The following is a 26,598-nucleotide window of genomic DNA, read 5'->3' on the forward strand; positions in this document are numbered from 1 at the left end:
TTGATGCTCCATTCCTAATATTATATCTGTTTTTTCACTTAGTTAAAAAAAAAAAGGTGATTCAAGACGTTCATCTAAAAGAATCGGTTCAACGAATCGGTTGATGACGCCGGTGCAGAGTCACAGTTGCTCTGTCTCTCAAACACACAGCTGTTCTTTACTCGTCCTGATGCAACCGCCAGCATACCGAGTTAATCACACCAATGTCGAACCTTTAACACTTTCTCTAACACTTTTTTAATAACTCATTCACCCATAACTAGTTAACTCTCTGACCTGGTGTAAAAACGCTGACAATAGTATATTTATAACATAGCTGTATACTAGTGACACTCTGTACACAGCTACACAATTTATTCTTTTTTTATTATTTTTCCATCTCCAACACTGTAGATTCTGTTCACCTGGTGCTGTAACGAACACAATAGCTAATCTGAGTCACTTGTATTAATGTCTTTAGGGCCAACGATATTCACATGACGGTTTATTACACGTCTGTGCGTCTAGATTTTAGATTTTAACGGCGAAATCGTTGTGAAGTGACACAGCATCTGATCCGTGTGTGTTATGTAACACCAGTTAGCTTTCTCTCCCTGAATTAGAGAGTGTATTAACAGCAGTGTTACTCCTGCCAAATTATGTGTTAGGACACTTACACAACTCATAGAGAGAGAAAGAGAAAGAGTGTGTGTGTGCGTGTGTGTGTGTGTGTGTGTGTGTGGGCGTGTGTCTGCAAAAACTGCAATCAATTTAAATTTCTCTTTATTCCTACATCATTTCTAGGACCCAGAATTCCTAAGGCTCTATTTATCCGGGATGTTATTTTTCGAACCCCTTCCGAGGTCCCAAAATCTCAGCCGTACTCAACTGAATCTGCGGCCTAGACCGTAATCATGGAGGAGCCTTTAATCGGTCACTGCTGCGGTGTTATTTAATAACGCCACTTTTCATTATTTCTCTGCATCTTCAAGACGGCGTGTGGGATCGTGAAACAGGTTTAAGGGTTAACGGTGACTGGGGAATACTTTAGACAGGAACTGAATACAAACACGCTCACAGTTTTAGAAGGAGGAAGTGGAAAGGAGTTTTCTAGCTGAAGCGTGTGTGCATGTGCGTGTGTGTGTGGGCGTGCAAGAGAACATGGTGTGAGTAATGTGAGAGTCGAGCACTCCCGAACTGCAAATGCTAATAATACCCATGGCCTTTGGAAGAGCAGACAGCGTCGGTGTAAACGCCTAATACGATTTTCAGCCGCTGAGCGTTGGTCCGGGATTCTCCTGTAGTGTGAAGGTATTGAGGTGTACGTGTGTGAGATAGGAGAGGTCACCCAAATAGCACCGTGGAACATGCACCCGGTTGCATGTAATGCTAATACACTGCAACTTGCTCTCATATCCACTCTACTGTAAAGTGAAGCAAAACAACGTTTGTCTTTCAGGTATACAATCAGATTTGGGAATTTGCGTTTGGATTTGAATTAAAAAAATGTTAGGAACGTGAGCTATTTTACAGGACGGCCCTCAGGAAAAAAAACTCGGTTTGTTATGTATGTACCTGAAAAGCATGAACTCCTGCCATTACTGTTCCAAAGCACTGACACAGGAGTCTCCTTCCATAAAGCAGAAAACTGTTCAGTTCGTGTCCATGAATGAGCTATAACGTGTCACATAACACGTGTCACATTAATATAAACCTCACAGCCTTCTCACAGTGTGAATGCTTGTGTGTGTCTATAGTGTATACCGCTGGGAAAAAAAAACAGTGTTCAACACCAGAAAGATCAATACCACCGTCAGAAATCCTTACCACACCACAAAGGGGCAGCGTTGTCATAGGAACGGAGAAGACAATCTCGTTCCTCATGCAGCAGAGGTGTGGAAAGAAATTCCAAAGAAGTTTCTTTTTCATCTTTTTTCAGTGCAAATGAAAATGACATTATCATGATATTAATATGTGTTATATTATAATTTATATATGATTTTTTTTATATATATATATATGTTATACTTTATATATACAAACCGTTCAGTGCTGCATGAGGATCTGAAGGATCTGAGAGAAAGATAGAGAGAAGTACTGATGTGGAAAGGTACAATACAGAGTCCTAATCAGTGTGTGAAAGTCCTCGCTCACACAGGATGCACCTGCTGACCCTGATCTGTAAATTCAGCTCAATGTAAATGATGTGATTTCTATCTTTTACATCTACAGTATCTGAGGCTTTATGAAAGCATCCTCTGCTCTGATGATCACACTGACATCATGATGCTCTCCGTCTGCACTCTGCTCTGGCGTGTAAGATTCCTGCTCCTACTTTCCTCTTCACACCTTGGTTATGGTATAATGATAACGAGTGATGATTTCATCATGTGCTCAGTTCAGTTCTTTGGCTATAATCAACTCAGTTTTATCAGGAGATCTACCTATGAGACTTTACTTATTAGTGATTAGTGTCTGTCAGGTCCGTGATGGTGATTTTTGGTATGATTTCTGCTGAAATCATCCTGAGCTTTTTTGACTTAACATAGTAGACATAGTATGGTGGGAAAAGGCTAAAGACATTTAAGCCTGGATTATTAACCCTGGAAAGCCTTGTTGAGAGATGATAAAGATGAACTGGTGAGAAAGTGAACTTAGAATATCAAGGGCAGTGATTTTAGAAATAAAGATGATGGGATGTTCTGAAAAAAGTCATGAATGTCAGCCCTCAGACCTGAAATAAGGCTTTCGTTTAAAGGAAAAATCCCAGATGGAAACACAGTCCCAGAAAATTAATCAGATTTAGTGACATCTGGTTCAGATCTGAATGAATTTACATTATAGTCCAGTAAATGTATTAAAAGTTATATTTAGTAATAACTGTGTTTTGTATGTTATATATTAGTCTGTGTTTTGTGACATTAAGAGATTTTCCCCAAGAGACGATTCAGAGTCCTAATCAGTGTGAGGACGTTCTCTCTCACTCAGGATGCACCTGCTGGCCCTCGATCTGAATCTTCAGCTCCATGTAAATGATGCGCTTTCTCTCTTTCACTTCTCTCTGTGTGGAAGAACCACAAACTCTGGATGTTCATGTATTATAAATATATTTGAGATAAACTCAGTTAAGCAGTAGGATTCCACAGACGATAGAAATCCAGACCATGATAACTTTGACTGTAAATAACTCAGTGTAAAGATGTAAAGATGTGAACTCTAAAGCACATGACAGTAATGTAGTGAGTCAGCTGTGGTGTGTGATGTTGAGCGTCTCCTCCCTCTGCCCCTCCTCCTGTCTCTCTTATAGCACGTCCCTGCAGTCTCTCCTTTATCTGCTCGTCACGCCGCTCATCTCTTCACTCAGCACCAGAGTCCCATCACACACGGACACCATGCTGCCAGCGCTCTGCTCTCTCTTCACTGCTCTCTCATGTAAGATTTCACAACTCTGGAGCTCATCAGCATTCGGCCTCCATCTAATGTGAGCATGAAGCCATGTAACATGTGTGCTGTTTTTATTCCAGGTGTCAGTGGTGTGACTGTGGTGACACAGAAGCCTCCTGTTCTCACACTGACTGCAGGACAGACGGCCAACATGGACTGTAACCTGGGGACTGTCACTACTAGTGCTGCACGCTGGTACAAACAGGTTCCTGGAGGAGTTCCTCAGCATGTAATAAGGCATTATCATGGCTGGAGCTCTCCTAGCTATGGATCTGGTTTCTCGTCTCCTAAATTCACATCAACATACTCGTCTAAATCAGATTATAAACTGATAATCAGTAATGTGGAGGTGGGAGACTCAGCAGTGTATTACTGTCACACATATGACAGCTCTGCTAAAGAATACGTATCACAGTGATGTACACCATGACAAAAACCTCCTCACTGCTCACACTCACTTCTGCTTTCACACAACACCAGAAAGAACAAAAACCTCAACTTCAAATCATTGGAACTGAAGTGGAAACTCACTTAATGTTCACTGAAGACACTTTGAATTCTTCACATGTAAAGATCACAGATACGGTACGACTTTTTATTCCATTTATTCCACACAGTTACTGTTATTGTGTAAGACACAACATTACTACAACAGTTAAACACAAGTATTCTGACCCTTCAGTTTTAGTTTTGATTTAATTTAAGATGGAACAAATGCACATTTTGACCATCAGTCTTCATATCATAACCTAAAACCACAAGTTCTAGCTTTCAGGTTGTGGCCTTGATGAATAGTGGAACATTACATGAACTCTGGAGCAGGTTTTCTTTAAGGACGTCTCTGTATTTGTCTGTATTCTTTCTCTCTCCCAGTTCTTGCCCCTGAGAAACCTTCCCACAGCATGATGCTGCCACCACCATGCTTCATCATAGCAATAGTTGTCAGGATCCAGCCCGGACTTTGGCCACGTGCTTTTGTTTATGTTCTGTGTCACGTGTCTGCCCCGCCCTTGTCTCTTCCTCCCCGCCTCTGCACACCTGTTCCTCATGTGTTCAATTGTGTTGTGTATTTAACCGTGCCGCGTTGCCTATTGCAGCACGGAATCCTCGTCTTATGCCGTCTCGTCTCGTGTCTAGTCTGGTATCGTCTGCGTCCTTGTTTTGTGTTTTTTAGTTAATAAATCCTGTTTATTTTTCCACCATCCTGAATTTGGGTCTGTTTTTATCCCTGCCTTACTGACAATAGTACTAGCCAGTTAATGATGTTAATGATCTGGTTTACATAGATGTGGTACTTGGGAGTTCAGCATAGAGTTCAGTTTTGTCTCATCAGATCAGAGAATGTTGTTTGTCATGTTCTCAGACACTACTCTTTTGTTGTGATTTGTGGCACAGATCTGGTGTCAGTGTGAACGGTAACTGGTAGAAACTGGTTCCAGGAGCAGTCACAGCTGGTCCTTAGGGGCAGGTAAGGCAGAACCCCACAGTCTACTGAATATCAGACATTCGACAAACGTTCATCTTCATGATGTCGCCATTCACAGCTCCATACATTCTCATTTCTACTGATATACTGATGAACTGTATGATGTGAAATCCAGGAGTGACTGATCATAATTACACCAAGTTTGGATCAGGTTGAACACAGGACACATCTGTTCAGCAACAGTTCCTCAGTGTGAGTTGATCAGAGCTGAAGATCTCGTGCATGTTCTTCAGTGATTCTTCTCCTGTTCACATTTCTTCTTCATGTTGCACCAGTGGAGTCTTCAAACAGAGACGTCCAGCAGGAATGGATCAAATTCAGGCTTCATGCTGCTTAATAAAATTCTACTGGATGGATTCTGTGATTTTTGTCTTCTGTTGTCCGTCGTTCATCTTTAATCTAAAGCAGAAAAGGACTCACTGATCACTGTACAGTTTAATGTGATGAAGATTTTAATCCCTTTACTACGAGAGATTCAGACTTATAAAAGATCTGAAAAGAACAAATCCTAAGAGTGTCAGGTTCTGATCACACAAATGTGGAACCTGCTGAAGGTTTAGTGACTCTGACTGTACAAATGTAGACATTTTTAAAAGAAAGTATTTCACTGAAATCCTGCACACAGCTGCAGCAATTAAGTTTATGAGGAAGTTTAAACCAAACTGTAATCAGATGTTTATATCAGATTTACATGAATGATGTGAAACCTGTCACTGATCCACGTCCAGTCAGTTTCATCAACACGACTTCATTCATGCTAAAAATGACCAATACACTTAAAGGTGGGGTTCACGATGTTTGAAAGCCAATGTTGACATTTGAAATCACCAAAACAAACACGCCCCTAACCCAAATGGGTGTCACCCCTGTATTGATAGCTCCGCCCCCACACATACATACGCACCCCAGGCAACTATTATGGCAGAACCTGCTGGGGCAGCTGACCGAGGGGATATTTTTTATCAATAAATGAACACAATGAGTAATACTATGGTAATACAAATGTGTTTTTGTAGTACTGTGTGTTGTACCGTAAAAGGTTCAGCTCAGTTTCACGCGGAAGACGACGTTCAACACCTAGAACCCGAGGCAGAGGTAACGGCAGGTATCCGCCATGTCAGTGTTTCAATCGCTTTCTGCTAATGTCAGACATGTGCACTGAACACTCTCTCAGTCACATATTAACAAGACACACCCCTTTCTGCTAATTGGCTACACGTTTGTTTTGTTTGTCGGCCCGACTCAGTTTTCTGAAGCATTTTTTCAAACATCGTGCACCGCACCTTTAAATATGAACTGATGAATAAATGTAGAATAACATTTGTAACACACAACTGAGTTATTTGTTCAGTTGAAGTATAAATGAGGAGCACTGATGTTGAGATTTTCCCCAAGAGACGATTCAGAGTCCTAATCAGTGTGAGGACGTTCTCTCTCACTCAGGATGCACCTGCTGGCCCTCGATCTGAAACTTCAGCTCCATGTAAATGATGCGCTTTCTCTCTTTCACTTCTCTCTGTGTGGAAGAACCACAAACTCTGGATGTTCATGTATTATAAATATATTTGATATAAACTGAGTTAAGCAGTAGGATTCCACAGACGATAGAAATCCAGACCATGATAACTTTGACTGTAAATAACTCAGTGTAAAGATGTAAAGATGTAAAGACGTGAACTCTAAAGCACATGACAGTAATGTAGTGAGTCAGCTGTGGTGTGTGATGTTGAGCGTCTCCTCCCTCTGCCCCTCCTCCTGTCTCTCTTATAGCACGTCCCTGCAGTCTCTCCTTTATCTGCTCGTCACGCCGCTCATCTCTTCACTCAGCACCAGAGTCCCATCACACACGGACACCATGCTGCCAGCGCTCTGCTCTCTCTTCACTGCTCTCTCATGTAAGATTTCACAACTCTGGAGCTCATCAGCATTCGGCCTCCATCTAATGTGAGCATGAAGCCATGTAACATGTGTGCTGTTTTTATTCCAGGTGTCAGTGGTGTGATTGTGGTGACACAGAAGCCTCCTGTTCTCACACTGACTGCAGGACAGACGGCCAACATGGACTGTAACCTGGGGACTGTCACTACTAGTGCTGCACGCTGGTACAAACAGGTTCCTGGAGGAGTTCCTCAGTATGTGTTAAGGCATTATCATGGCTGGAGCTCTCCTAGCTATGGATCTGGTTTCTCGTCTCCTAAATTCACATCAACATACTCGTCTAAATCAGATTATAAACTGATAATCAGTAATGTGGAGGTGGGAGACTCAGCAGTGTATTACTGTCACACATGGGACAGCTCTGCTAAAGAGCACGTATCACAGTGATGTACACCATGACAAAAACCTCCTCACTGCTCACACTCACTTCTGCTTTCACACAACACCAGAAAGAACAAAAACCTCAACTTCAAATCATTGGAACTGAAGTGGAAACTCACTTAATGTTCACTGAAGACACTTTGAATTCTTCACATGTAAAGATCACAGATACGGTACGACTTTTTATTCCATTTATTCCACACAGTTACTGTTATTGTGTAAGACACAACATTACTGCAACAGTTAAACACAAGTATTCTGACCCTTCAGTTTTAGTTTTGATTCAATTTAAGATGGAACAAATGCACATTTTGACCATCAGTCTTCATATCATAACCCAAAACCACAAGTTCTAGCTTTCAGGTTGTGGCCTTGATGAATAGTGGAACATTACATGAACTCTGGAGCAGGTTTTCTTTAAGGACGTCTCTGTATTTGTCTGTATTCTTTCTCTCTCCCAGTTCTTGCCCCTGAGAAACCTTCCCACAGCATGATGCTGCCACCACCATGCTTCATCATAACAATAGTACTAGCCAGTTGATGTTCATGATCTGGTTTACATAGATGTGGTACTTGGGAGTTCAGCCTAGAGTTCAGTTTTGTCTCATCAGATCAGAGAATGTTGTTTGTCATGTTCTCAGAGACTTTTAAGTCATATGGCTTTAACTCAGGAGTGGTTTCTGTCTAGCCACACAACCTTACAGACCTGATAGATGAAGTATTTCTGTTCAAGTTCAAGTTCAAGTTTTACTTTATTGTCAACTCAACCACACCATGTATGAACAGTACATACATACAGAGAATTGAAATTGCATTACTCTCAGTCCCAAAGTGCATACAAACAATAGAAATTAATATAAAGCAGCACAAGGCATATGGCAGATAAAGTGCAAATGAGCAGACAAATTCTGCACAAAGTGACTGGTGCATGTTGTCGTATGTTAGTGGGAGGGTGGAGTGGAAGGATCTGGGGATGTGGCATCTGGAAGCGTGGGTTGGCTTCATAGATCTGTGGTGCCTTGGGTAGTAAAGGGAAGGGGGGCAAGTTTGGGAGGGAGTTCAGCTTCCTGACAGCCTGATGAATGAGCTATCCTTCAATCTGTTGGTCCTGGCCCAACAGCAGACCCTGACGGCAGCAGACTGAAGAAGCTGTGTGATGGGTGGGTGGGATCACTTGCAATGCAGATGGCTTTGCGGGTGAGACGAGTCTCGTAAATGTCCTGGAGGGAGGGGACAGAGACACCAATAATCTTCTCAGTTGCTCTCACTATGCGCTGTAGCGTCTATCGGCAGGATGCATTGCAAGCACCATACCACACAGTGATGCATCTCGATAGAATTCTCTCAATGGTGTCTCTGTAGAAGGTGTGCATGATGGGGAGCGTGGCTCTGGCTTTTCTCAGTTTGCGGAGGAAGTAGAGATGCTGCTGTGATTTCTTGGCCAGTGCTGCTGTGTTTTCAGTCCAGGAGAGTGTGATGTACACACTCAAAACTTGGTGCTGCTCACTCTCTCCACAGTCACACTGTTGATGGTCAGAGGAGCATGCGGAATGTGCGCTCTCCTGAAGTCAACAACAATCTCCTTCGTTTTCTCCACGTTCAGAGAGAGGTTGTTGTCACTGCACCACCCGGCCAGGCGTCTCACCTCGCTCCTGTACTTTGTCTCATCTTTATTGCTAATGAGACCCACCACAGTCGTGTCATCCGCAAACTTAATAAAGAGGTTGGAGTTGTGTGATGGTGTGCAGTCGTGGTTCTGCAGAGTGAAGAGAAGGGGGCTCAACACACATCCTTGGGGGCCTCAGTGTTCAGTGTGATGGTGCTGGATGTGTTGCTGCCGACCCGTACTGCCTGAGCTCTTCCAGTCAGAAGGTCACTCAACAGCAGAAAGAAAGTTGCACAGTGAAGTGTTGAGCCCCAGCTGGAGCAGTTTGTAAATGAGCTGTTGAGGGATGATAGTGTTGAATGCTGAACTAAAGTCTATAAACAGCATTCTGATGTATGAGTCCTTTTTGTCTACATGGGTGAGTGCTGAGTGGAGGGCAGTTGAGATGGCATCATCAGTCGAGCTGTTGGACCGATATGCAAGCTGGAAGGGGTCCAGGGAGGGAGGGAGGGCAGACTTGATGTGGTGCATGACTAAGCTGTTTAAAGCACTTCATGATGATAGGAGTAAGTGCAACATGACGGGAGTCATTGAAGCATGATGGAAACGGCTTCTTCGGGACGGTAATGATGGTGGTACCCGAGAAGCATGTGGGGACAACAGACTGACTGAGTGAGATGTTAAAAATGTCTGTAAAGACATCAGCGAGTTCCACTGCACAGTCTCTCAGTACATGCCCAGGAATGTTGTCAGGACCCGGAGCTTTGCATGCATTGATCCTGCTGAAGGATCTTCTCACGCTGTCCGGGGTCTGCATCATCACCTGGTCACCGGGAGGAGGTCGACTTTTCTGAGCACTGGTGCTGTTTTGCTTCTCAAAGCAAGCGAAGAAGGCGTTCACCTCGTTCAGCAGAGAGTGGGGGCTCGTTCAACGGCCGTGGTGGGGGCTTGTAGTCCGTAATGGTCTGTATCCCCTGCCACAGGCTCAGAGTGTCTCTGCTGTCACTGAATTGATGGGCTATCCTCCTGGAGTACTGCCTCTTAGCCGCTCTGATGCCGCAGGATAGGTTGGCCCTGGCTGTGGCCCTGGCTCTTTGTAGGCTCCACTCTGTGAACACAGTCTAAAATGTTATTACGTCGTGTTGGAAAGTTAATGTGTTGGTGTATTTTTGGAAACACACTAAGTCCGCATGGTTGAAATCCCCAGCCATGATTAGAAAAGCATCAGGGTGTGCTGTCTGCTGCTCACTGATGTGCTGGTACAGTTCATCGTTAGTGCATCGTTCCTGTTGCTGTTGTTGGAGTTCGGGGGAATGTATACAGCAACGAGCAGTATGGCTGTATATTCCCTTGGCAGATAGAACGGCAGGCACTTAATACTCATAAACTCCACCAGGGGTGAGCAGTGTTTGCAGACCACAACAGCATCGCAGCACCACGCATCATTGACGTAAACACAAAGCCCGTTGCTGCGGGTTTTTCCTCCCGTAACGAGAGCTCTGTCCGCTCGATAGCATGTCAGCTGATCGAGCTGAATAGCCTCGTCCGGAATGCTGTTGCTAAGCCATGTTTCCGTGAACACAAAAACACAACAGTCTCTTACAGTCCTCTGAGCTGAGCGTAGTAATCGGATGTAATCCATTTTATTGTCCAAAGAGCATATGAAAGCCAGTACGATGGTGGGGATACCTGGCTTGTGTGGGTTAGCTGTAGCCTGGCCCAAAAACCTCAGTGCTTACCCCTCTTCTGCTTTTTCTCACACCGCTTGTGGCGCTTCCGATGTGGTGAGGGTCGCTGTGGTGCAGAAGTGGGGTTCGGTGATGGTGTAGGCCTCCGGAGCAGACCGAGGTCCCGCAGCTCTTCCACGTGCACTGAGTTTAACTCCAAAAATGTGGTTCTGCTGACATCCAGCAGAAACTCACGGCTGTATGTGCGCTTAAGGACAGTCGAACGCGATGAAGACGTCCAAAAACTCCACAACTCACGTGGGGAAAAACAGGTTTCCCAGTAAAGACGTGACCATGTGCACTAATCCTCCTAACAGGACGTGTGAACAGAACGGTGTATAACAGAGACGTGTGATTCACTGCCACTGGAACGGGATCTTAAAGGAGTGTGTGCTGATGGTAGACAGTAGAAGAGAGAGCTGAAGTCTGGAGGACGTTTCAGTTCTTCTGCTTTCACTTCTGTATCTGAGGAGGTTTTTGTACGGGTGAGGACACTGAATGAATCACTGTGGTATTCGGCCAAGGAACAAAGCTGATCGTCAGCAGTAAGTAAAACTTCTCACCTCTTTTTTCCTACTCTAGACTTCTACACTGCTTCAGATTCACACTTTTATTCCTTTTCCCAGTTTGAGAAATTTATTCCGACACGTTTCGTACGTCTTTTATTGTTTGTTTCAGACAATTTGCAATATTCTGTACTTTAACATGTGAGCCAGAGAAATGTTCAGTTATTTTCTCAGGTTGTAATTAGTTTGAAATGTATTTCTATTATTAAATGTTAATTCAGATCTCTCATATGGAATCTGTCTCAACACAAAGTATAAATCTGTTCTAGTTCTTCATTTTGTTCCTGATCTTCTGCCACACGGACAGATTTACGGCTTCATTGTGAACGGAAGCATTTCTTTAAAAATGTCTTAGATTCCTTTGTGCACATTAGATTTGTGTTGTTTTGTGTAATGATTATCTCCCTCTGTGTGTGGAATCAGACGCTGCTCTCCCGTCTCCTGTTCTGAAGGTTCTCCCTCCGTCCACTGAAGAGCTGAAGACTAATAAAGCCACTCTAGTGTGTTTGGCCAGCGACATGTCTGTGGGTTTCGCTGACGTGAGTTGGCTCGTGGACGGGAAATCGGTCACCAGTGGAGTCATCACCGGCTCTGCACAGCAGCAGGACAATAAGAAGTTCACACTGAGCAGCTATTTGACCATCGACAGCTCCGAGTGGGACAACGACAAAGTCATAACGTGTGAAGTGTCTGCTGGAGGAAAAGCCGCATCGGTGAAGATTAACAAGTCTGAATGCAGTGAATGAACCAGATTATTGCTTTATACATATATAAATGTTTCAGCAATGTTTTTTAGATGTTCTAGCTGAATGTGTAGAAAAATAAAGGATATAAACTCCTGCATGTAATCAAAATAGAAGCGTAATTAAAGTGCAGTCCTGAAAAAGAAAACTGTGTCTCTGTGTCCTTCATGGAACTTTTAGAAAGTTTATCATCTTAACCTTTGGAGCAGAAACAGTAACATGGTGGTGGAAAATGTTTAAACTTTACCTCAGAATGACAAGATGTGGTTAAATGTGTTTCCATTCGTCATAGCAACTATTTTATTTCTACAACTAATCACTTAACTACATCTAGTGGTACATTTCAGTAACACACACACACACACACACACACACACACACTTCATGGATGGAGGAACACTCAGGAAACACCTGCTGGTCTGCAGTGTGTAATTTTAGCTCTATGGAAATGAAGAGTTTCTAATGAGTTTAATAATTCAAACAAATCTGAAAGAAGTGAATACAAGAACTATTAGTATTAATTATAGACATTTAAAATGTTAAGCAATTAGTTTGTGATGATAGATAGATAGATAGATAGATAGATAGATAGATAGATAGATAGTTAGATTAGAGTCTAAACTTTAACAGTATTTTATGGTATTATGTAAAGATTGGAAATCTAAAAGAAAGGAACTAACTAGGTTGTTAGTGGAAGATGACTAGCTATAAAATTGAAATAGCTAGCTAGCATAGTTTGCTACCTTGATTGTGTGTCAATCATGTCCCTCGCTCCCTGTGGAGCTACATTGGAAACAGTAAGGTGTTAGAACGAGCTCATTAACACTAACCTGTGATGTGCAGCTGCACCACTGTCAGAGCCGCTGCTATAGAAAACTGATCCACACCATCTGACCAATCAGAATGCAGAACTGAACAGCACTGAGGTGGAAATACGTTTCATCAGCGTGTGTTTAATAGATAGTTCTTACATACAGTACATTACAGTATTAGGTAGCTAAAAGTATTCTTATTTATTTCTGTTATTTTTATATAGTATATATATGTAATATATTATAGATTACAGAAAGATTTGCAGTGATACGAGTGAATCTGTACTCGTCAATCTGAAATTTACACACTGTATAGTTTATGGCTTTAGTTATTCAAGTTACATCTTCAGCACAGATGCTTTTAATAAATCATGAGGTTGACATGAGAGCAGCTGTACATCCCACTCGTCTGATTGGCTGAAAGCAGCTCCAGGTCCCGCCTCTGAGGCTTTATGAAAGCATCCTCTGCTCTGTTCATCACTCTGCTGATCACACTGACATCATGCTGCTCTCCGTCTGCACTCTGCTCTCTGCTCTGGCGTGTAAGATTCCTGCTGCTGCTTTCCTCTTCAACTGATACCTTTTTATTATTTATAATTCTCTTTTAAATGATAATGACACTCAGTGTTGCTTTATGTTGCAGTGGTCAGTTCACACAAAGCTGTGACACAACAGCCTTCGGTTATAACAGCAGATGTGGGTAAAACTGTCACTATGGACTGTAACATCGCAAAGGATGAAAATAAGTATATTTATTGGTATAAACAGATTCCACAAGAAGTTCCAGAGTTTGTGCTGAGATTTTATCATTCTCTCAGCTCTCCTGATAAATATGGAGACAATTTTTCATCCACACGCTTCACATCTAAAGCTCCTACAAATATTGACTATCAGTTAATAATCAGTAATGTGGAGGTGGGAGACTCAGCAGTGTATTACTGTAACACATGGGACGACTCTACTAAAGAATTCGTATCACAGTGATTTACACCATGACAAAAACCTCCTCACTGCTCACACTCACTTCTGCTTTCACACAACACCAGAAAGAACAAAAACCTCAACTTCAAATCATTGGAACTGAAGTGGAAACTCACTTAATGTTCACTGAAGACACTTTGAATTCTTCACATGTAAAGATCACAGATACGGTACGACTTTTTATTCCACTTTTATGTAAACAGACACAGATGGTTGATGATTCCATCATGTTCTCAGCTCAGTTGTTTGTCTGTAATGATCTCAGTGTGATCAGGTGATCTACATACGAGAGCTTTCCCACTGATTCCCTCTGATGGTTGTGATTAGTGACATTGCCTGACAGATACCTGATGTGGTCAGAAAGTGGCAGAAAGTAAATCCATGAGATGTTTGAAGTAACTTAAAGTTATCTTCTGTAATTCAGACCAAGAGACATTTGTAACAGCAGGATTCCAGGCCACACTGTTTCACTGTGATCTCCACTGAAACGCTTAAACACTCAGTCATAAGGTTTTCTCTACAATCTTTGGACAAATGGATGCAGTGGATTTCTAAGATGTGGCAGTAATTTGGACCAGAACTGTTCTGAACCGTGGCATCAGGAATGTGGGTCAGAGAGACTCTCAGGATTATTTGGTCATTTTAATATAAAATAAAAATTCGTATCAGTATATAACTTAATTTTTTATTTCATGGTGTAAAACACACACACACACACACACACATCAGATCTCCATAGAGACGACCTTCTGATCTCTCTGTCCTCCGTTCCAGACTCTACACTGTCCATTCATTCCATTAATTTCATAATTTGTATTAAATTCACCTCAGTGTATAATTCTTTATATCTCGTATAGAAACACAGTTTACTCAGATGTTCTTCTCAGGAAACAGTAAAGCCTCCAGAGATTTGAACAGTATAAAGCTGGGTAGATGTTAAGATACTGAGATATTAGATGTACTTAAATATCTGATGGTTGGAGTCAGTGACAGTAATTCAGTATAATCTGGAGTCAGATATTTACGTAATAAAGGACCTCCAGAAGAACATTCATCCTTCTCCCAGTCCAGATAATACACTGAACTGTATGGTCCTATCAGACTCTATAGTTTAACACTGACTCATCGTACATCACGGACGGAGAAACACACTCAGGAAACACCTGCTGCTCCTCACGCTGACATCTTAGATTCATGTAAATGATGAACTTCTGAAATCCTGCACACAGCTGCAGCAATTAAGTTTATGAGGAAGTTTAAACCAAACTGTAATCAGATGTTTATATCAGATTTACATGAATGATGTGAAACATGTCACTGATCCACGTCCAGTCAGTTTCATCAACTCGAGTTCATTCATGCTAAAAATGACCAATACACTTAAAGGTGGGGTTCACGATGTTTGAAAGTCAATGTTGACATTTGAAATCACCAAAACAAACACGACTTCCGGTGGCGCTGCTCTGTTGCGACCCGGGCTAGCTCGTGCTGCTCTGTGTTTGTCTGTTTGTTTGTCTATTTAATGTACTTCATTTTAGCGGGTTTTTGATTATTGATTATTTATTATTGTTTTTTACATTATTGCGTTAGACGCGGTGCTTGGATGCCACACGATGCTGTTTTTATTAAGAGACGTGTTGCTGATTTCAATGGTATGGATGATTACATGCAACGCGATGCAGGTGAATCAGGAGTTCGGGTCAGAGGCGGTCTTACGCTATACCAGAGACCAACTCTTACTGTTCCGGCCTAGCCACACAATCACCCCCCAGTTACCGAGGGAACTACAGGTGAGAGCATTGGCGGAAGGTTGTCGGTCACGGATACGGAAGAGGGGAAAGCGTGGTGGTGTGTGGCAGAGAGTACGGAGAAGGGCAGAAAGACCACCACTTCCCTCAGTGCTTCTCTGTAACACCCGCTCACTGAGAAGTAAAGTAGAGGAGCTCAGAGTTAACACCAGAGTGCGATACGAGTATCGAGACTCATGTCTGCTTGTGTTCACCGAGACGTGGTTACGAGAGGACGTGCCTGACTCGTTGGTTGCACTCGATAGCTTTTCTCTGGTACGAGCGGATAGGAACGACAACTCAGGCAAGACCAAGGGTGGAGGTATTTGTGTCTATATTAACCAAAAGTGGTGCTCGCAATTCTCTGTGAGAGAGCGGGTTTGTAACTCCGACATTGAACTATTATGCCTAAGTCTGAGGGCTTTTTATCTTCCACGTGAGTTTGGGAATATTTTATTATGTACTGTTTATATTCCACCCAGTGGAAATGCTGTAAATGCAGCTAAACTTACAGTAGACTGTGTTCACAAACAACTACAACGCACTCCTGAAGCATCCTGTCTTATTTTAGGAGATTTTAACCATTGTGCGCTTGAATCTGTGTTGCCTGGATTTTATCAATATGTGCACTGTAATACTAGAGGCAAAAACATCTTGGACAAATGTTATGGAAATGTTAAGAATGCTTATATAGCTAAGGTTAAACCACCGTTGGGCTCCTCTGATCATAATGCTGTTCATTTAATCCCTACATATAAGTCTCTGCTTAAAAGCAGCAAACCACAAACTAAGACTCTGTACGTGTGGAATAATGATGGAATTGAAACTTTAAAGGGATGCTTCTCCTGTACCAGTTGGGACATCTTTCAAAGTTTGGATTTGGAGGAGGCTGCAGAGACTATCACAGACTATATACATTTCTGTAAAGACAATGTGTTAGAACAAAAAACAATAACCATATACCCAAACAATAAATCCTATATTTCTAAGGAAATTAAAGAGTGTATAGTACGAAAGAGAAGGGCATTCAGGGGAGGGGACTTGGTAGCTATGAAAGATGTACAGAAGGAACTTAACCATAAACTAAGTGCAGCTAGGAGGAAGGAGAGAGAGAAATTTGAAGGGCACTGTTCGAATAGGAACAGTAGGAAAATATGGGATTCTATGAAGATTATGACAAATATGGCTCCAGCAAAAAGGTCGATCAATGTCATGGATGAGAGTGTAAAGGCAAATGAGTTAAACACTTTTTATTGTAGGTTTGAAGGGGAAGATTTTACACAGGAACAGGAAAATGCTCTGGAAGTTTTATCTGGACTGGACTCTTCTAAAATAATTATTGATCAGCATATGGTGGAGAGACTATTTTCACATGTTTGCTCCAGCAAGGCTGCTGGGCCTGATGGTATTTCTGGGCGGCTACTGCAATCGTGTAGTAAAGAACTAGCAGAAGCCTGGTGTCCCATCTACCAGAAGTCTGTTGACACACACACAGTCCCCTTAATTTGGAAGAGTTCTGTTATTATTCCTGTCCCTAAAAAGGCTAGCTGTAAGGAGAATAATGATTATCGTCCAGTTGCATTGACCTCTATAGTGATGAAGTGTTTGGAGAAAATTATGATTAATCATGTAAAAACTGAGGTTAGCAGTGTTTTGGATCCATTTCAATTTGCATATAGAAGTAATAGAAGTACTGATGATGCTGCTATAACCATCACACATTTAATAAATAGACATCTAGAGGATACTAGCTCATATGCACGTCTTGTGTTCTTAGATTTTAGTTCAGCTTTCAACATGCTGCAGCCGCATCTTTTAACTAAGAGGTTAATGGATCTTCAAGTCCACCCTCTTATTATTAAATGGTATCACTCCTTTTTAACCAACCGTAGGCAGCAGGTTAGTGTTAATGGAACACTCTCTGAAGTTAGAACTCTGAGTACTGGAGCCCCTCAGGGTTGTGTTAGTTCACCAGTGTTGTTCACTCTGTATACAGATGAGTGCAGAAGGTGCTACCCCAATAATTATATTATTAAATTCTCAGATGATACTGCAATCTTGGGGTTATTAAAAAAGGATGGAGACCTGTCTGAATATTTTTCAGAGATTAGAGGTTTTGAGAACTGGTGTGATGACAACCACCTAGCTTTAAATGTAGGTAAGACAAAAGAAATGGTGTTTGATCCTAGAGGAGTGGTTGATCACAGGCCACTGAGCATCCACAATCAAAATGTAGTACAGGTCTCATCATACAAATACCTTGGTGTCTTTTTTGATGACTCACTAACATGGCAGATACATGTGGATAATCTTTGTAGTAAGATTCAACAAAGATTGCATTTTTTACGTCGTCTGAGAGTCCATGGGGTTGACCAAAAATTTATGGTCATCTTTTACCAGGCAGTAATTGAGAGTTTAATCAGGTACTGTATCATAGTATGGTTTGGGAATCTATCTGTGCAGTCGAGATCAAAGATGACAGGAATGATACATACTGCTTGGAAAATTATAGGAGTGAAAGAATTGACACCATTGCAAACTATGTACGAACATGCCACTGTAAGACACGCTGAGAGGATTGTCTGTGATTTTTCCCATGTTTTGAATATGGAGTATGAGTTGTTGCCTTCTGGCAGGAGGTTCAGGGTTCCTCGCTGCAGATTAAATAGATTTAAAAACTCTTTTATCCCAGTGTCGGTGAAGTTGTTAAATAGGGGAAGGACATAGTTGCTATTTTATGTATTCAATATCCTGTGAATTGTATCTGTCTAATGTATGTTCTGTATGATTGCAGCAGGGGTGATGGCCCAAGACAAATTTCCCTACTGGGGACAATAAAAGTTTACCTTACATTACCTTGCCCCTAACCCAAATGGGTGTCACCCCTGTATTGATAGCTCCGCCCCCACACATACATACGCACCCCAGGCAACTATCATGGCGGAACCTGCTGGGGCAGATGGCCGAGGGGATATTTTTTATTAATAAATGAACACAATGAGTAATACTATGGTAATACAAATGTGTTTTTGTAGTACTGTGTGTTGTACCGTAAAAGGTTTAGCTCCGTTTCACGCAGAAGACGACGTTCAACACCTAGAACCCGAGGCAGAGGTAACGGCAGGTATCCGCCATGTCAATGTTTCAATCCCTTTCTGCTAATGTCACACATGTGCACTGAACACTCTCTCAGTCACATATTGACAAGACACGCCCCTTTCTGCTAATTGGCTACACGTTTGTTTTGTTTGTCGGCCCGACTCGGTTTTCTGAAGCATTTTTCAAACATCGTGCACCGCACCTTTAAATATGAACTGAAGAATAAATGTAGAATAACATTTGTAACACACAACTGAGTTATTTGTTCAGTTGAAGTATAAATGAGGAGCACTGATGTTGAGATTTTCCCCATGAGACGATTCAGAGTCCTAATCAGTGTGAGGACGTTCTCTCTCACTCAGGATGCACCTGCTGGCCCTCGATCTGAAACTTCAGCTCCATGTAAATGATGCGCTTTCTCTCTTTCACTTCTCTCTGTGTGGAAGAACCACAAACTCTGGATGTTCATGTATTATAAATATATTTGAGATAAACTCAGTTAAGCAGTAGGATTCCACAGACGATAGAAATCCAGACCATGATAACTTTGACTGTAAATAATTCAGTGTAAAGATGTAAAGATGTAAAGATGTGAACTCTAAAGCACATGACAGTAATGTAGTGAGTCAGCTGTGGTGTGTGATGTGGTGTGTGATGTTGAGCGTCTCCTCCCTCTGCCCCTCCTCCTGTCTCTCTTATAGCACGTCCCTGCAGTCTCTCCTTTATCTGCTCGTCACGCCGCTCATCTCTTCACTCAGCACCAGAGTCCCATCACACACGGACACCATGCTGCCAGCGCTCTGCTCTCTCTTCACTGCTCTCTCATGTAAGATTTCACAACTCTGGAGCTCATCAGCATTCGGCCTCCATCTAATGTGAGCATGAAGCCATGTAACATGTGTGCTGTTTTTATTCCAGGTGTCAGTGGTGTGACTGTGGTGACACAGAAGCCTCCTGTTCTCACACTGACTGCAGGACAGACGGCCAACATGGACTGTAACCTGGGGACTGTCACTACTAGTGCTGCACGCTGGTACAGACAGGTTCCTGGAGGAGTTCCTCAGTATGTGTTACAGCACCGACATGACTGGAGCTCTCCTAGCTATGGATCTGGTTTCTCGTCTCCTAAATTCACATCAACATACTCGTCTAAATCAGATTATAAACTGATAATCAGTAATGTGGAGGTGGGAGACTCAGCAGTGTATTACTGTAAGACATGGGACAGCTCTGCTAAAGAATACGTATCACAGTGATGTACACCATGACAAAAACCTCCTCACTGTTCACACTCACTTCTGCTTTCACACAACACCAGAAAGAACAAAAACCTCAACTTCAAATCATTGGAACTGAAGTGGAAACTCACTTAATGTTCACTGAAGACACTTTGAATTCTTCACATGTAAAGATCACAGATACGGTACGACTTTTTATTCCACTTTTATGTAAACAGACACAGATGGTTGATGATTCCATCATGTTCTCAGCTCAGTTGTTTGTCTGTAATGATCTCAGTGTGATCAGGTGATCTACATACGAGAGCTTTCCCACTGATTCCCTCTGATGGTTGTGATTAGTGACATTGCCTGACAGATACCTGATGTGGTCAGAAAGTGGCAGAAAGTAAATCCATGAGATGTTTGAAGTAACTTAAAGTTATCTTCTGTAATTCAGACCAAGAGACATTTGTAACAGCAGGATTCCAGGCCACACTGTTTCACTGTGATCTCCACTGAAACGCTTAAACACTCAGTCATAAGGTTTACTCAGATGTTCTTCTCAGGAAACAGTAAAGCCTCCAGAGATTTGAACAGTATAAAGCTGGGTAGATGTTAAGATACTGAGATATTAGATGTACTTAAATATCTGATGGTTGGAGTCAGTGACAGTAATTCAGTATAATCTGGAGTCAGATATTCATGTAATAAAGGACCTCCAGAAGAACATTCATCCTTCTCCCAGTCCAGATAATACACTGAACTGTATGGTCCTGTCAGTCTCTATAGTTTAACACTGACTCATCGTACATCACGGACGGAGAAACACACTCAGGAAACACCTGCTGCTCCTCACGCTGACATCTTAGATTCATGTAAATGATGAACTTCTTCTCTGAAATGTAGAGGAACACGTTCTGCATGTTACTGACTGATTTCATCAACAGAAACTGTGTCATTGTAACGATCACTTTGAGATCAGATCATGAATAAAGAGTGTTTATAAGAAGAAGACGGTGTGTGTCAGAGTGTTGATGGTGTGTTAATAATAACAGTGAGGTGAGTGTTCAGTATGTAGTACATCACTGTGGAGAGCTTCAGCTGTGGTGTGTGATGTTGAGCGTCTCCTCCTTCTGCCCCTCCTCCTGTCTCTCTTATAGCACGTCCCTGCAGTCTCTCCTTTATCTGCTCGTCACGCCGCTCATCTCTTCACTCAGCACCAGAGTCCCATCACACACGGACACCATGCTGCCAGCGCTCTGCTCTCTCTTCACTGCTCTCTCATGTAAGATTTCACAACTCTGGAGCTCATCAGCATTCGGCCTCCATCTAATGTGAGCATGAAGCCATGTAACATGTGTGCTGTTTTTATTCCAGGTGTCAGTGGTGTGACTGTGGTGACACAGAAGCCTCCTGTTCTCACACTGACTGCAGGACAGACGGCCAACATGGACTGTAACCTGGGGACTGTCACTAATGATGCTGCATACTGGTACAAACAGGTTCCTGGAGGAGTTCCTCAGCATGTAATAAGGCATTATCATGGCTGGAGCTCTCCTAGCTATGGATCTGGTTTCTCGTCTCCTAAATTTACATCAACATGTTCATCTAAATCAGACTGTAAGATAATAATCAGTAATGTGGAGGTGGGAGACTCAGCAGTGTATTACTGTAAGACATGGGACGGCTCTGCTAAAGAGAACGTATCACAGTGATGTACACCATGACAAAAACCTCCTCACTGCTCACACTCACTTCTGCTTTCACACAACACCAGAAAGAACAAAAACCTCAACTTCAAATCATTGGAACTGAAGTGGAAACTCACTTAATGTTCACTGAAGACACTTTGAATTCTTCACATGTAAAGATCACAGATACGGTACGACTTTTTATTCCATTTATTCCACACAGTTACTGTTATTGTGTAAGACACAACATTACTACAACAGTTAAACACAAGTATTCTGACCCTTCAGTTTTAGTTTTGATTTAATTTAAGATGGAACAAATGCACATTTTGACCATCAGTCTTCATATCATAACCCAAAACCACAAGTTCTAGCTTTCAGGTTGTGGCCTTGATGAATAGTTGAACATTACATGAACTCTGGAGCAGGTTTTCTTTAAGGACGTCTCTGTATTTGTCTGTATTCTTTCTCTCTCCCAGTTCTTGCCCCTGAGAAACCTTCCCACAGCATGATGCTGCCACCACCATGCTTCATCATAGCAATAGTAGTAGCCAGTTGATGTTCATGATCTGGTTTACATAGATGTGGTACTTGGGAGTTCAGCCTAGAGTTCAGTTTTGTCTCATCAGATCAGAGAATGTTGTTTGTCATGTTCTCAGAGACTTTTAAGTGCCTGTCATATGGCTTTAACTCAGGAGTGGTTTCTGTCTAGCCACACAACCCTACAGACCTGATAGATGAAGTATTTCTGTTCAAGTTCAAGTTCAAGTTTTACTTTATTGTCAACTCAACCACACCATGATGAACAGTACATACATACAGAGAATTGAAATTGCATTACTCCCAGTCCCAAAGTGCATACAAACAATAGAAATTAATATAAAGCAGCACAAGGCATATGGCAGATAAAGTGCAAATGAGCAGACAAATTCTGCACAAAGTGACTGGTGCATGTTGTCGTATGTTAGTGGGAGGGTGGAGTGGAAGGATCTGGGGATGTGGGATCTGGAAGCGTGGGTTGGCTTCATAGATCTGTGGTGCCTTGGGTAGTAAAGGGAAGGGGGGCAAGTTTGGGAGGGAGTTCAGCTTCCTGACAGCCTGATGAATGAGCTATCCTTCGATCTGTTGGTCCTGGCCCAACAGCAGACCCTGACGGCAGCAGACTGAAGAAGCTGTGTGATGGGTGGGTGGGATCACTTGCAATGCAGATGGCTTTGCGGGTGAGACGAGTCTCGTAAATGTCCTGGAGGGAGGGGACAGAGACACCAATAATCTTCTCAGTTGCTCTCACTATGCGCTGTAGCGTCTATCGGCAGGATGCGTTGCAAGCACCATACCACACAGTGATGCATCTCGATAGAATTCTCTCAATGGTGTCTCTGTAGAAGGTGTGCATGATGGGGAGCGTGGCTCTGGCTTTTCTCAGTTTGTGGAGGAAGTAGAGATGCTGCTGTGATTTCTTGGCCAGTGCTGCTGTGTTTTCAGTCCAGGAGAGTGTGATGTACACACTCAAAACTTGGTGCTGCTCACTCTCTCCACAGTCACACTGTTGATGGTCAGAGGAGCATGCTGAATGTGCGCTCTCCTGAAGTCAACAACAATCTCCTTCATTTTCTCCACGTTCAGAGAGAGGTTGTTGTCACTGCACCACCCGGCCAGGCGTCTCACCTCGCTCCTGTACTTTGTCTCATCTTTATTGCTAATGAGACCCACCACAGTCGTGTCATCCGCAAACTTAATAAAGAGGTTGGAGTTGTGTGATGGTGTGCAGTCGTGGTTCTGCAGAGTGAAGAGAAGGGGGCTCAACACACATCCTTGGGGGCCTCAGTGTTCAGTGTGATGGTGCTGGATGTGTTGCTGCCGACCCGTACTGCCTGAGCTCTTCCAGTCAGAAGGTCACTCAACAGCAGAAAGAAAGTTGCACAGTGAAGTGTTGAGCTCCAGCTGGAGCAGTTTGTAAATGAGCTGTTGAGGGATGATAGTGTTGAATGCTGAACTAAAGTCTATAAACAGCATTCTGATGTATGAGTCCTTTTTGTCTACATGGGTGAGTGCTGAGTGGAGGGCAGTTGAGATGGCATCATCAGTCGAGCTGTTGGACCGATATGCAAGCTGGAAGGGGTCCAGGGAGGGAGGGAGGGCAGACTTGATGTGGTGCATGACTAAGCTGTTTAAAGCACTTCATGATGATAGGAGTAAGTGCAACATGACGGGAGTCATTGAAGCATGATGGAAACGGCTTCTTCGGGACGGTAATGATGGTGGTACCCGAGAAGCATGTGGGGACAACAGACTGACTGAGTGAGATTTTAAAAATGTCTGTAAAGACATCAGCGAGTTCCACTGCACAGTCTCTCAGTACATGCCCAGGAATGTTGTCAGGACCCGGAGCTTTGCGTGCATTGATCCTGCTGAAGGATCTTCTCACGCTGTCCGGGGTCTGCATCATCACCTGGTCACCGGGAGGAGGTCGACTTTTCTGAGCACTGGTGCTGTTTTGCTTCTCAAAGCAAGCGAAGAAGGCGTTCACCTCGTTCAGCAGAGAGTGGGGGCTCGTTCAACGGCCGTGGTGGGGGCTTGTAGTCCGTAATGGTCTGTATCCCCTGCCACAGGCTCAGAGTGTCTCTGCTGTCACTGAATTGATGGGCTATCCTCCTGGAGTACTGCCTCTTAGCCGCTCTGATGCCGCAGGATAGGTTGGCCCTGGCTGTGGCCCTGGCTCTTTGTAGGCTCCACTCTGTGAACACAGTCTAAAATGTTATTACGTCGTGTTGGAAAGTTAATGTGTTGGTGTATTTTTGGAAACACACTACGTCCGCATGGTTGAAATCCCCAGCTATGATTAGAAAAGCATCAGGGTGTGCTGTCTGCTGCTCACTGATGTGCTGGTACAGTTCATCGTTAGTGCATCGTTCCTGTTGCTGTTGTTGGAGTTCGGGGGAATGTATACAGCAACGAGCAGTATGGCTGTATATTCCCTTGGCAGATAGAACGGCAGGCACTTAATACTCATAAACTCCACCAGGGGTGAGCAGTGTTTGCAGACCACAACAGCATCGCAGCACCACGCATCATTGACGTAAACACAAAGCCCGTTGCTGCGGGTTTTTCCTCCCGTAACGAGAGCTCTGTCCGCTCGATAGCATGTCAGCTGATCGAGCTGAATAGCCTCGTCCGGAATGCTGTTGCTAAGCCATGTTTCCGTGAACACAAAAACACAACAGTCTCTTACAGTCCTCTGAGCTGAGCGTAGTAATCGGATGTAATCCATTTTATTGTCCAAAGAGCATATGAAAGCCAGTACGATGGTGGGGATACCTGGCTTGTGTGGGTTAGCTGTAGCCTGGCCCAAAAACCTCAGTGCTTACCCCTCTTCTGCTTTTTCTCACACCGCTTGTGGCGCTTCCGATGTGGTGAGGGTCGCTGTGGTGCAGAAGTGGGGTTCGGTGATGGTGTAGGCCTCCGGAGCAGACCAAGGTCCCGCAGCTCTTCCATGTGCACTGAGTTTAACTCCAAAAATGTGGTTCTGCTGACATCCAGCAGAAACTCACGGCTGTATGTGCGCTTAAGGTTGAACGCGATGAAGATGTCCAAAAACATCACAACTCACGAGGGGAAAAACAGGTTTCCCAGTAAAGACGTGACCATGTGCACTAATCCTCCTAACAGGACGTGTGAACAGAACGGTGTATAACAGAGACGTGTGATTCACTGCCACTGGAACGGGATCTTAAAGGAGTGTGTGCTGATGGTAGACAGTAGAAGAGAGAGCTGAAGTCTGGAGGACGTTTCAGTTCTTCTGCTTTCACTTCTGTATCTGAGGAGGTTTTTGTACGGGTGAGGACACTGAATGAATCACTGTGGTATTCGGCCAAGGAACAAAGCTGATCGTCAGCGGTAAGTAAAACTTCTCACCTCTTTTTTCCTACTCTAGACTTCTACACTGCTTCAGATTCACACTTTTATTCCTTTTCCCAGTTTGAGAAATTTATTCCGACACGTTTCGTACGTCTTTTATTGTTTGTTTTAGACAATTTACAATATTCTGTACTTTAACATGTGAGCCAGAGAAATGTTCAGTTATTTTCTCAGGTTGTAATTAGTTTGAAATGTATTTCTATTATTAAATGTTAATTCAGATCTCTCATATGGAATCTGTCTCAACACAAAGTATAAATCTGTTCTAGTTCTTCATTTTGTTCCTGATCTTCTGCCACACAGACAGATTTACGGCTTCATTGTGAACGGAAGCATTTCTTTAAAAATGTCTTAGATTCCTGTGTGCACATTAGATTTGTGTTGTTTTGTGTAATGATTATCTCCCTCTGTGTGTGGAATCAGACGCTGCTCTCCCGTCTCCTGTTCTGAAGGTTCTCCCTCCGTCCACTGAAGAGCTGAAGACTAATAAAGCCACTCTAGTGTGTTTGGCCAGCGACATGTCTGTGGGTTTCGCTGACGTGAGTTGGCTCGTGGACGGGAAATCGGTCACCAGTGGAGTCATCACCGGCTCTGCACAGCAGCAGGACAATAAGAAGTTCACACTGAGCAGCTATTTGACCATCGACAGCTCCGAGTGGGACAACGACAAAGTCATAACGTGTGAAGTGTCTGCTGGAGGAAAAGCCGCATCGGTGAAGATTAACAAGTCTGAATGCAGTGAATGAACCAGATTATTGCTTTATACATATATAAATGTTTCAGCAATGTTTTTTAGATGTTCTAGCTGAATGTGTAGAAAAATAAAGGATATAAACTCCTGCATGTAATCAAAATAGAAGCGTAATTAAAGTGCAGTCCTGAAAAAGAAAACTGTGTCTCTGTGTCCTTCATGGAACTTTTAGAAAGTTTATCATCTTAACCTTTGGAGCAGAAACAGTAACATGGTGGTGGAAAATGTTTAAACTTTACCTCAGAATGACAAGATGTGGTTAAATGTGTTTCCATTCGTCATAGCAACTATTTTATTTCTACAACTAATCACTTAACTACATCTAGTGGTACATTTCAGTAACACACACACACACACACACACACACACACTTCATGGATGGAGGAACACTCAGGAAACACCTGCTGGTCTGCAGTGTGTAATTTTAGCTCTATGGAAATGAAGAGTTTCTAAAGAGGTTAATAATTCA

At 42.9% G+C, this 26,598-nt stretch overlaps 2 protein-coding genes and 1 long non-coding RNA gene across 6 annotated transcripts; all 3 read left to right on the forward strand.

Moving 5' to 3' along the window:
* The first annotated feature begins 3,185 nt into the window (after window positions 1-3,185).
* LOC132841342 (immunoglobulin lambda-1 light chain-like) lies at window positions 3,186-12,018 on the forward strand. Its single transcript, XM_060863667.1, has 6 exons — window positions 3,186-3,411; window positions 3,504-3,648; window positions 6,680-6,804; window positions 6,897-7,222; window positions 11,073-11,106; window positions 11,551-12,018. Exons 1-6 carry the CDS (start codon window positions 3,240-3,242, stop codon window positions 11,871-11,873), a joined length of 1,125 nt encoding a protein of 374 aa, XP_060719650.1. The 5' UTR covers window positions 3,186-3,239; the 3' UTR covers window positions 11,874-12,018.
* On the forward strand, window positions 3,849-5,265 carry LOC132841343 (uncharacterized). The gene is made up of 3 exons (XR_009647900.1): window positions 3,849-4,008; window positions 4,819-4,891; window positions 5,025-5,265. It is a non-coding gene; the product is annotated as an uncharacterized LOC132841343 (long non-coding RNA).
* Window positions 12,019-13,115: 1,097 nt separating the features above from the next.
* LOC132841339 (immunoglobulin lambda-1 light chain-like) lies at window positions 13,116-26,269 on the forward strand. 4 transcript variants are annotated; one of them, XM_060863664.1, is made up of 5 exons: window positions 13,667-13,833; window positions 19,251-19,375; window positions 19,468-19,793; window positions 25,324-25,357; window positions 25,802-26,269. In XM_060863664.1, the coding sequence occupies exons 2-5, from the start codon at window positions 19,336-19,338 to the stop codon at window positions 26,122-26,124; spliced, it is 723 nt and encodes a 240-aa protein (XP_060719647.1). In that variant the 5' UTR covers window positions 13,667-13,833; window positions 19,251-19,335; the 3' UTR covers window positions 26,125-26,269. The 4 variants fall into 4 exon arrangements, with proteins under 4 accessions (XP_060719645.1, XP_060719647.1, XP_060719649.1 ...); XM_060863666.1 differs by lacking the exons at window positions 13,667-13,833; window positions 19,251-19,375; window positions 19,468-19,793 and adding exons at window positions 19,831-19,972; window positions 20,930-21,054; window positions 21,147-21,472; XM_060863663.1 differs by lacking the exons at window positions 13,667-13,833; window positions 19,251-19,375; window positions 19,468-19,793 and adding exons at window positions 20,443-20,828; window positions 20,930-21,054; window positions 21,147-21,472.
* The last annotated feature ends 329 nt before the right edge of the window (window positions 26,270-26,598 follow it).

This window comes from Tachysurus vachellii, chromosome 26 (assembly GCF_030014155.1).
Source record: "Tachysurus vachellii isolate PV-2020 chromosome 26, HZAU_Pvac_v1, whole genome shotgun sequence".
Taxonomy (NCBI): Eukaryota; Metazoa; Chordata; class Actinopteri; order Siluriformes; family Bagridae; genus Tachysurus; species Tachysurus vachellii.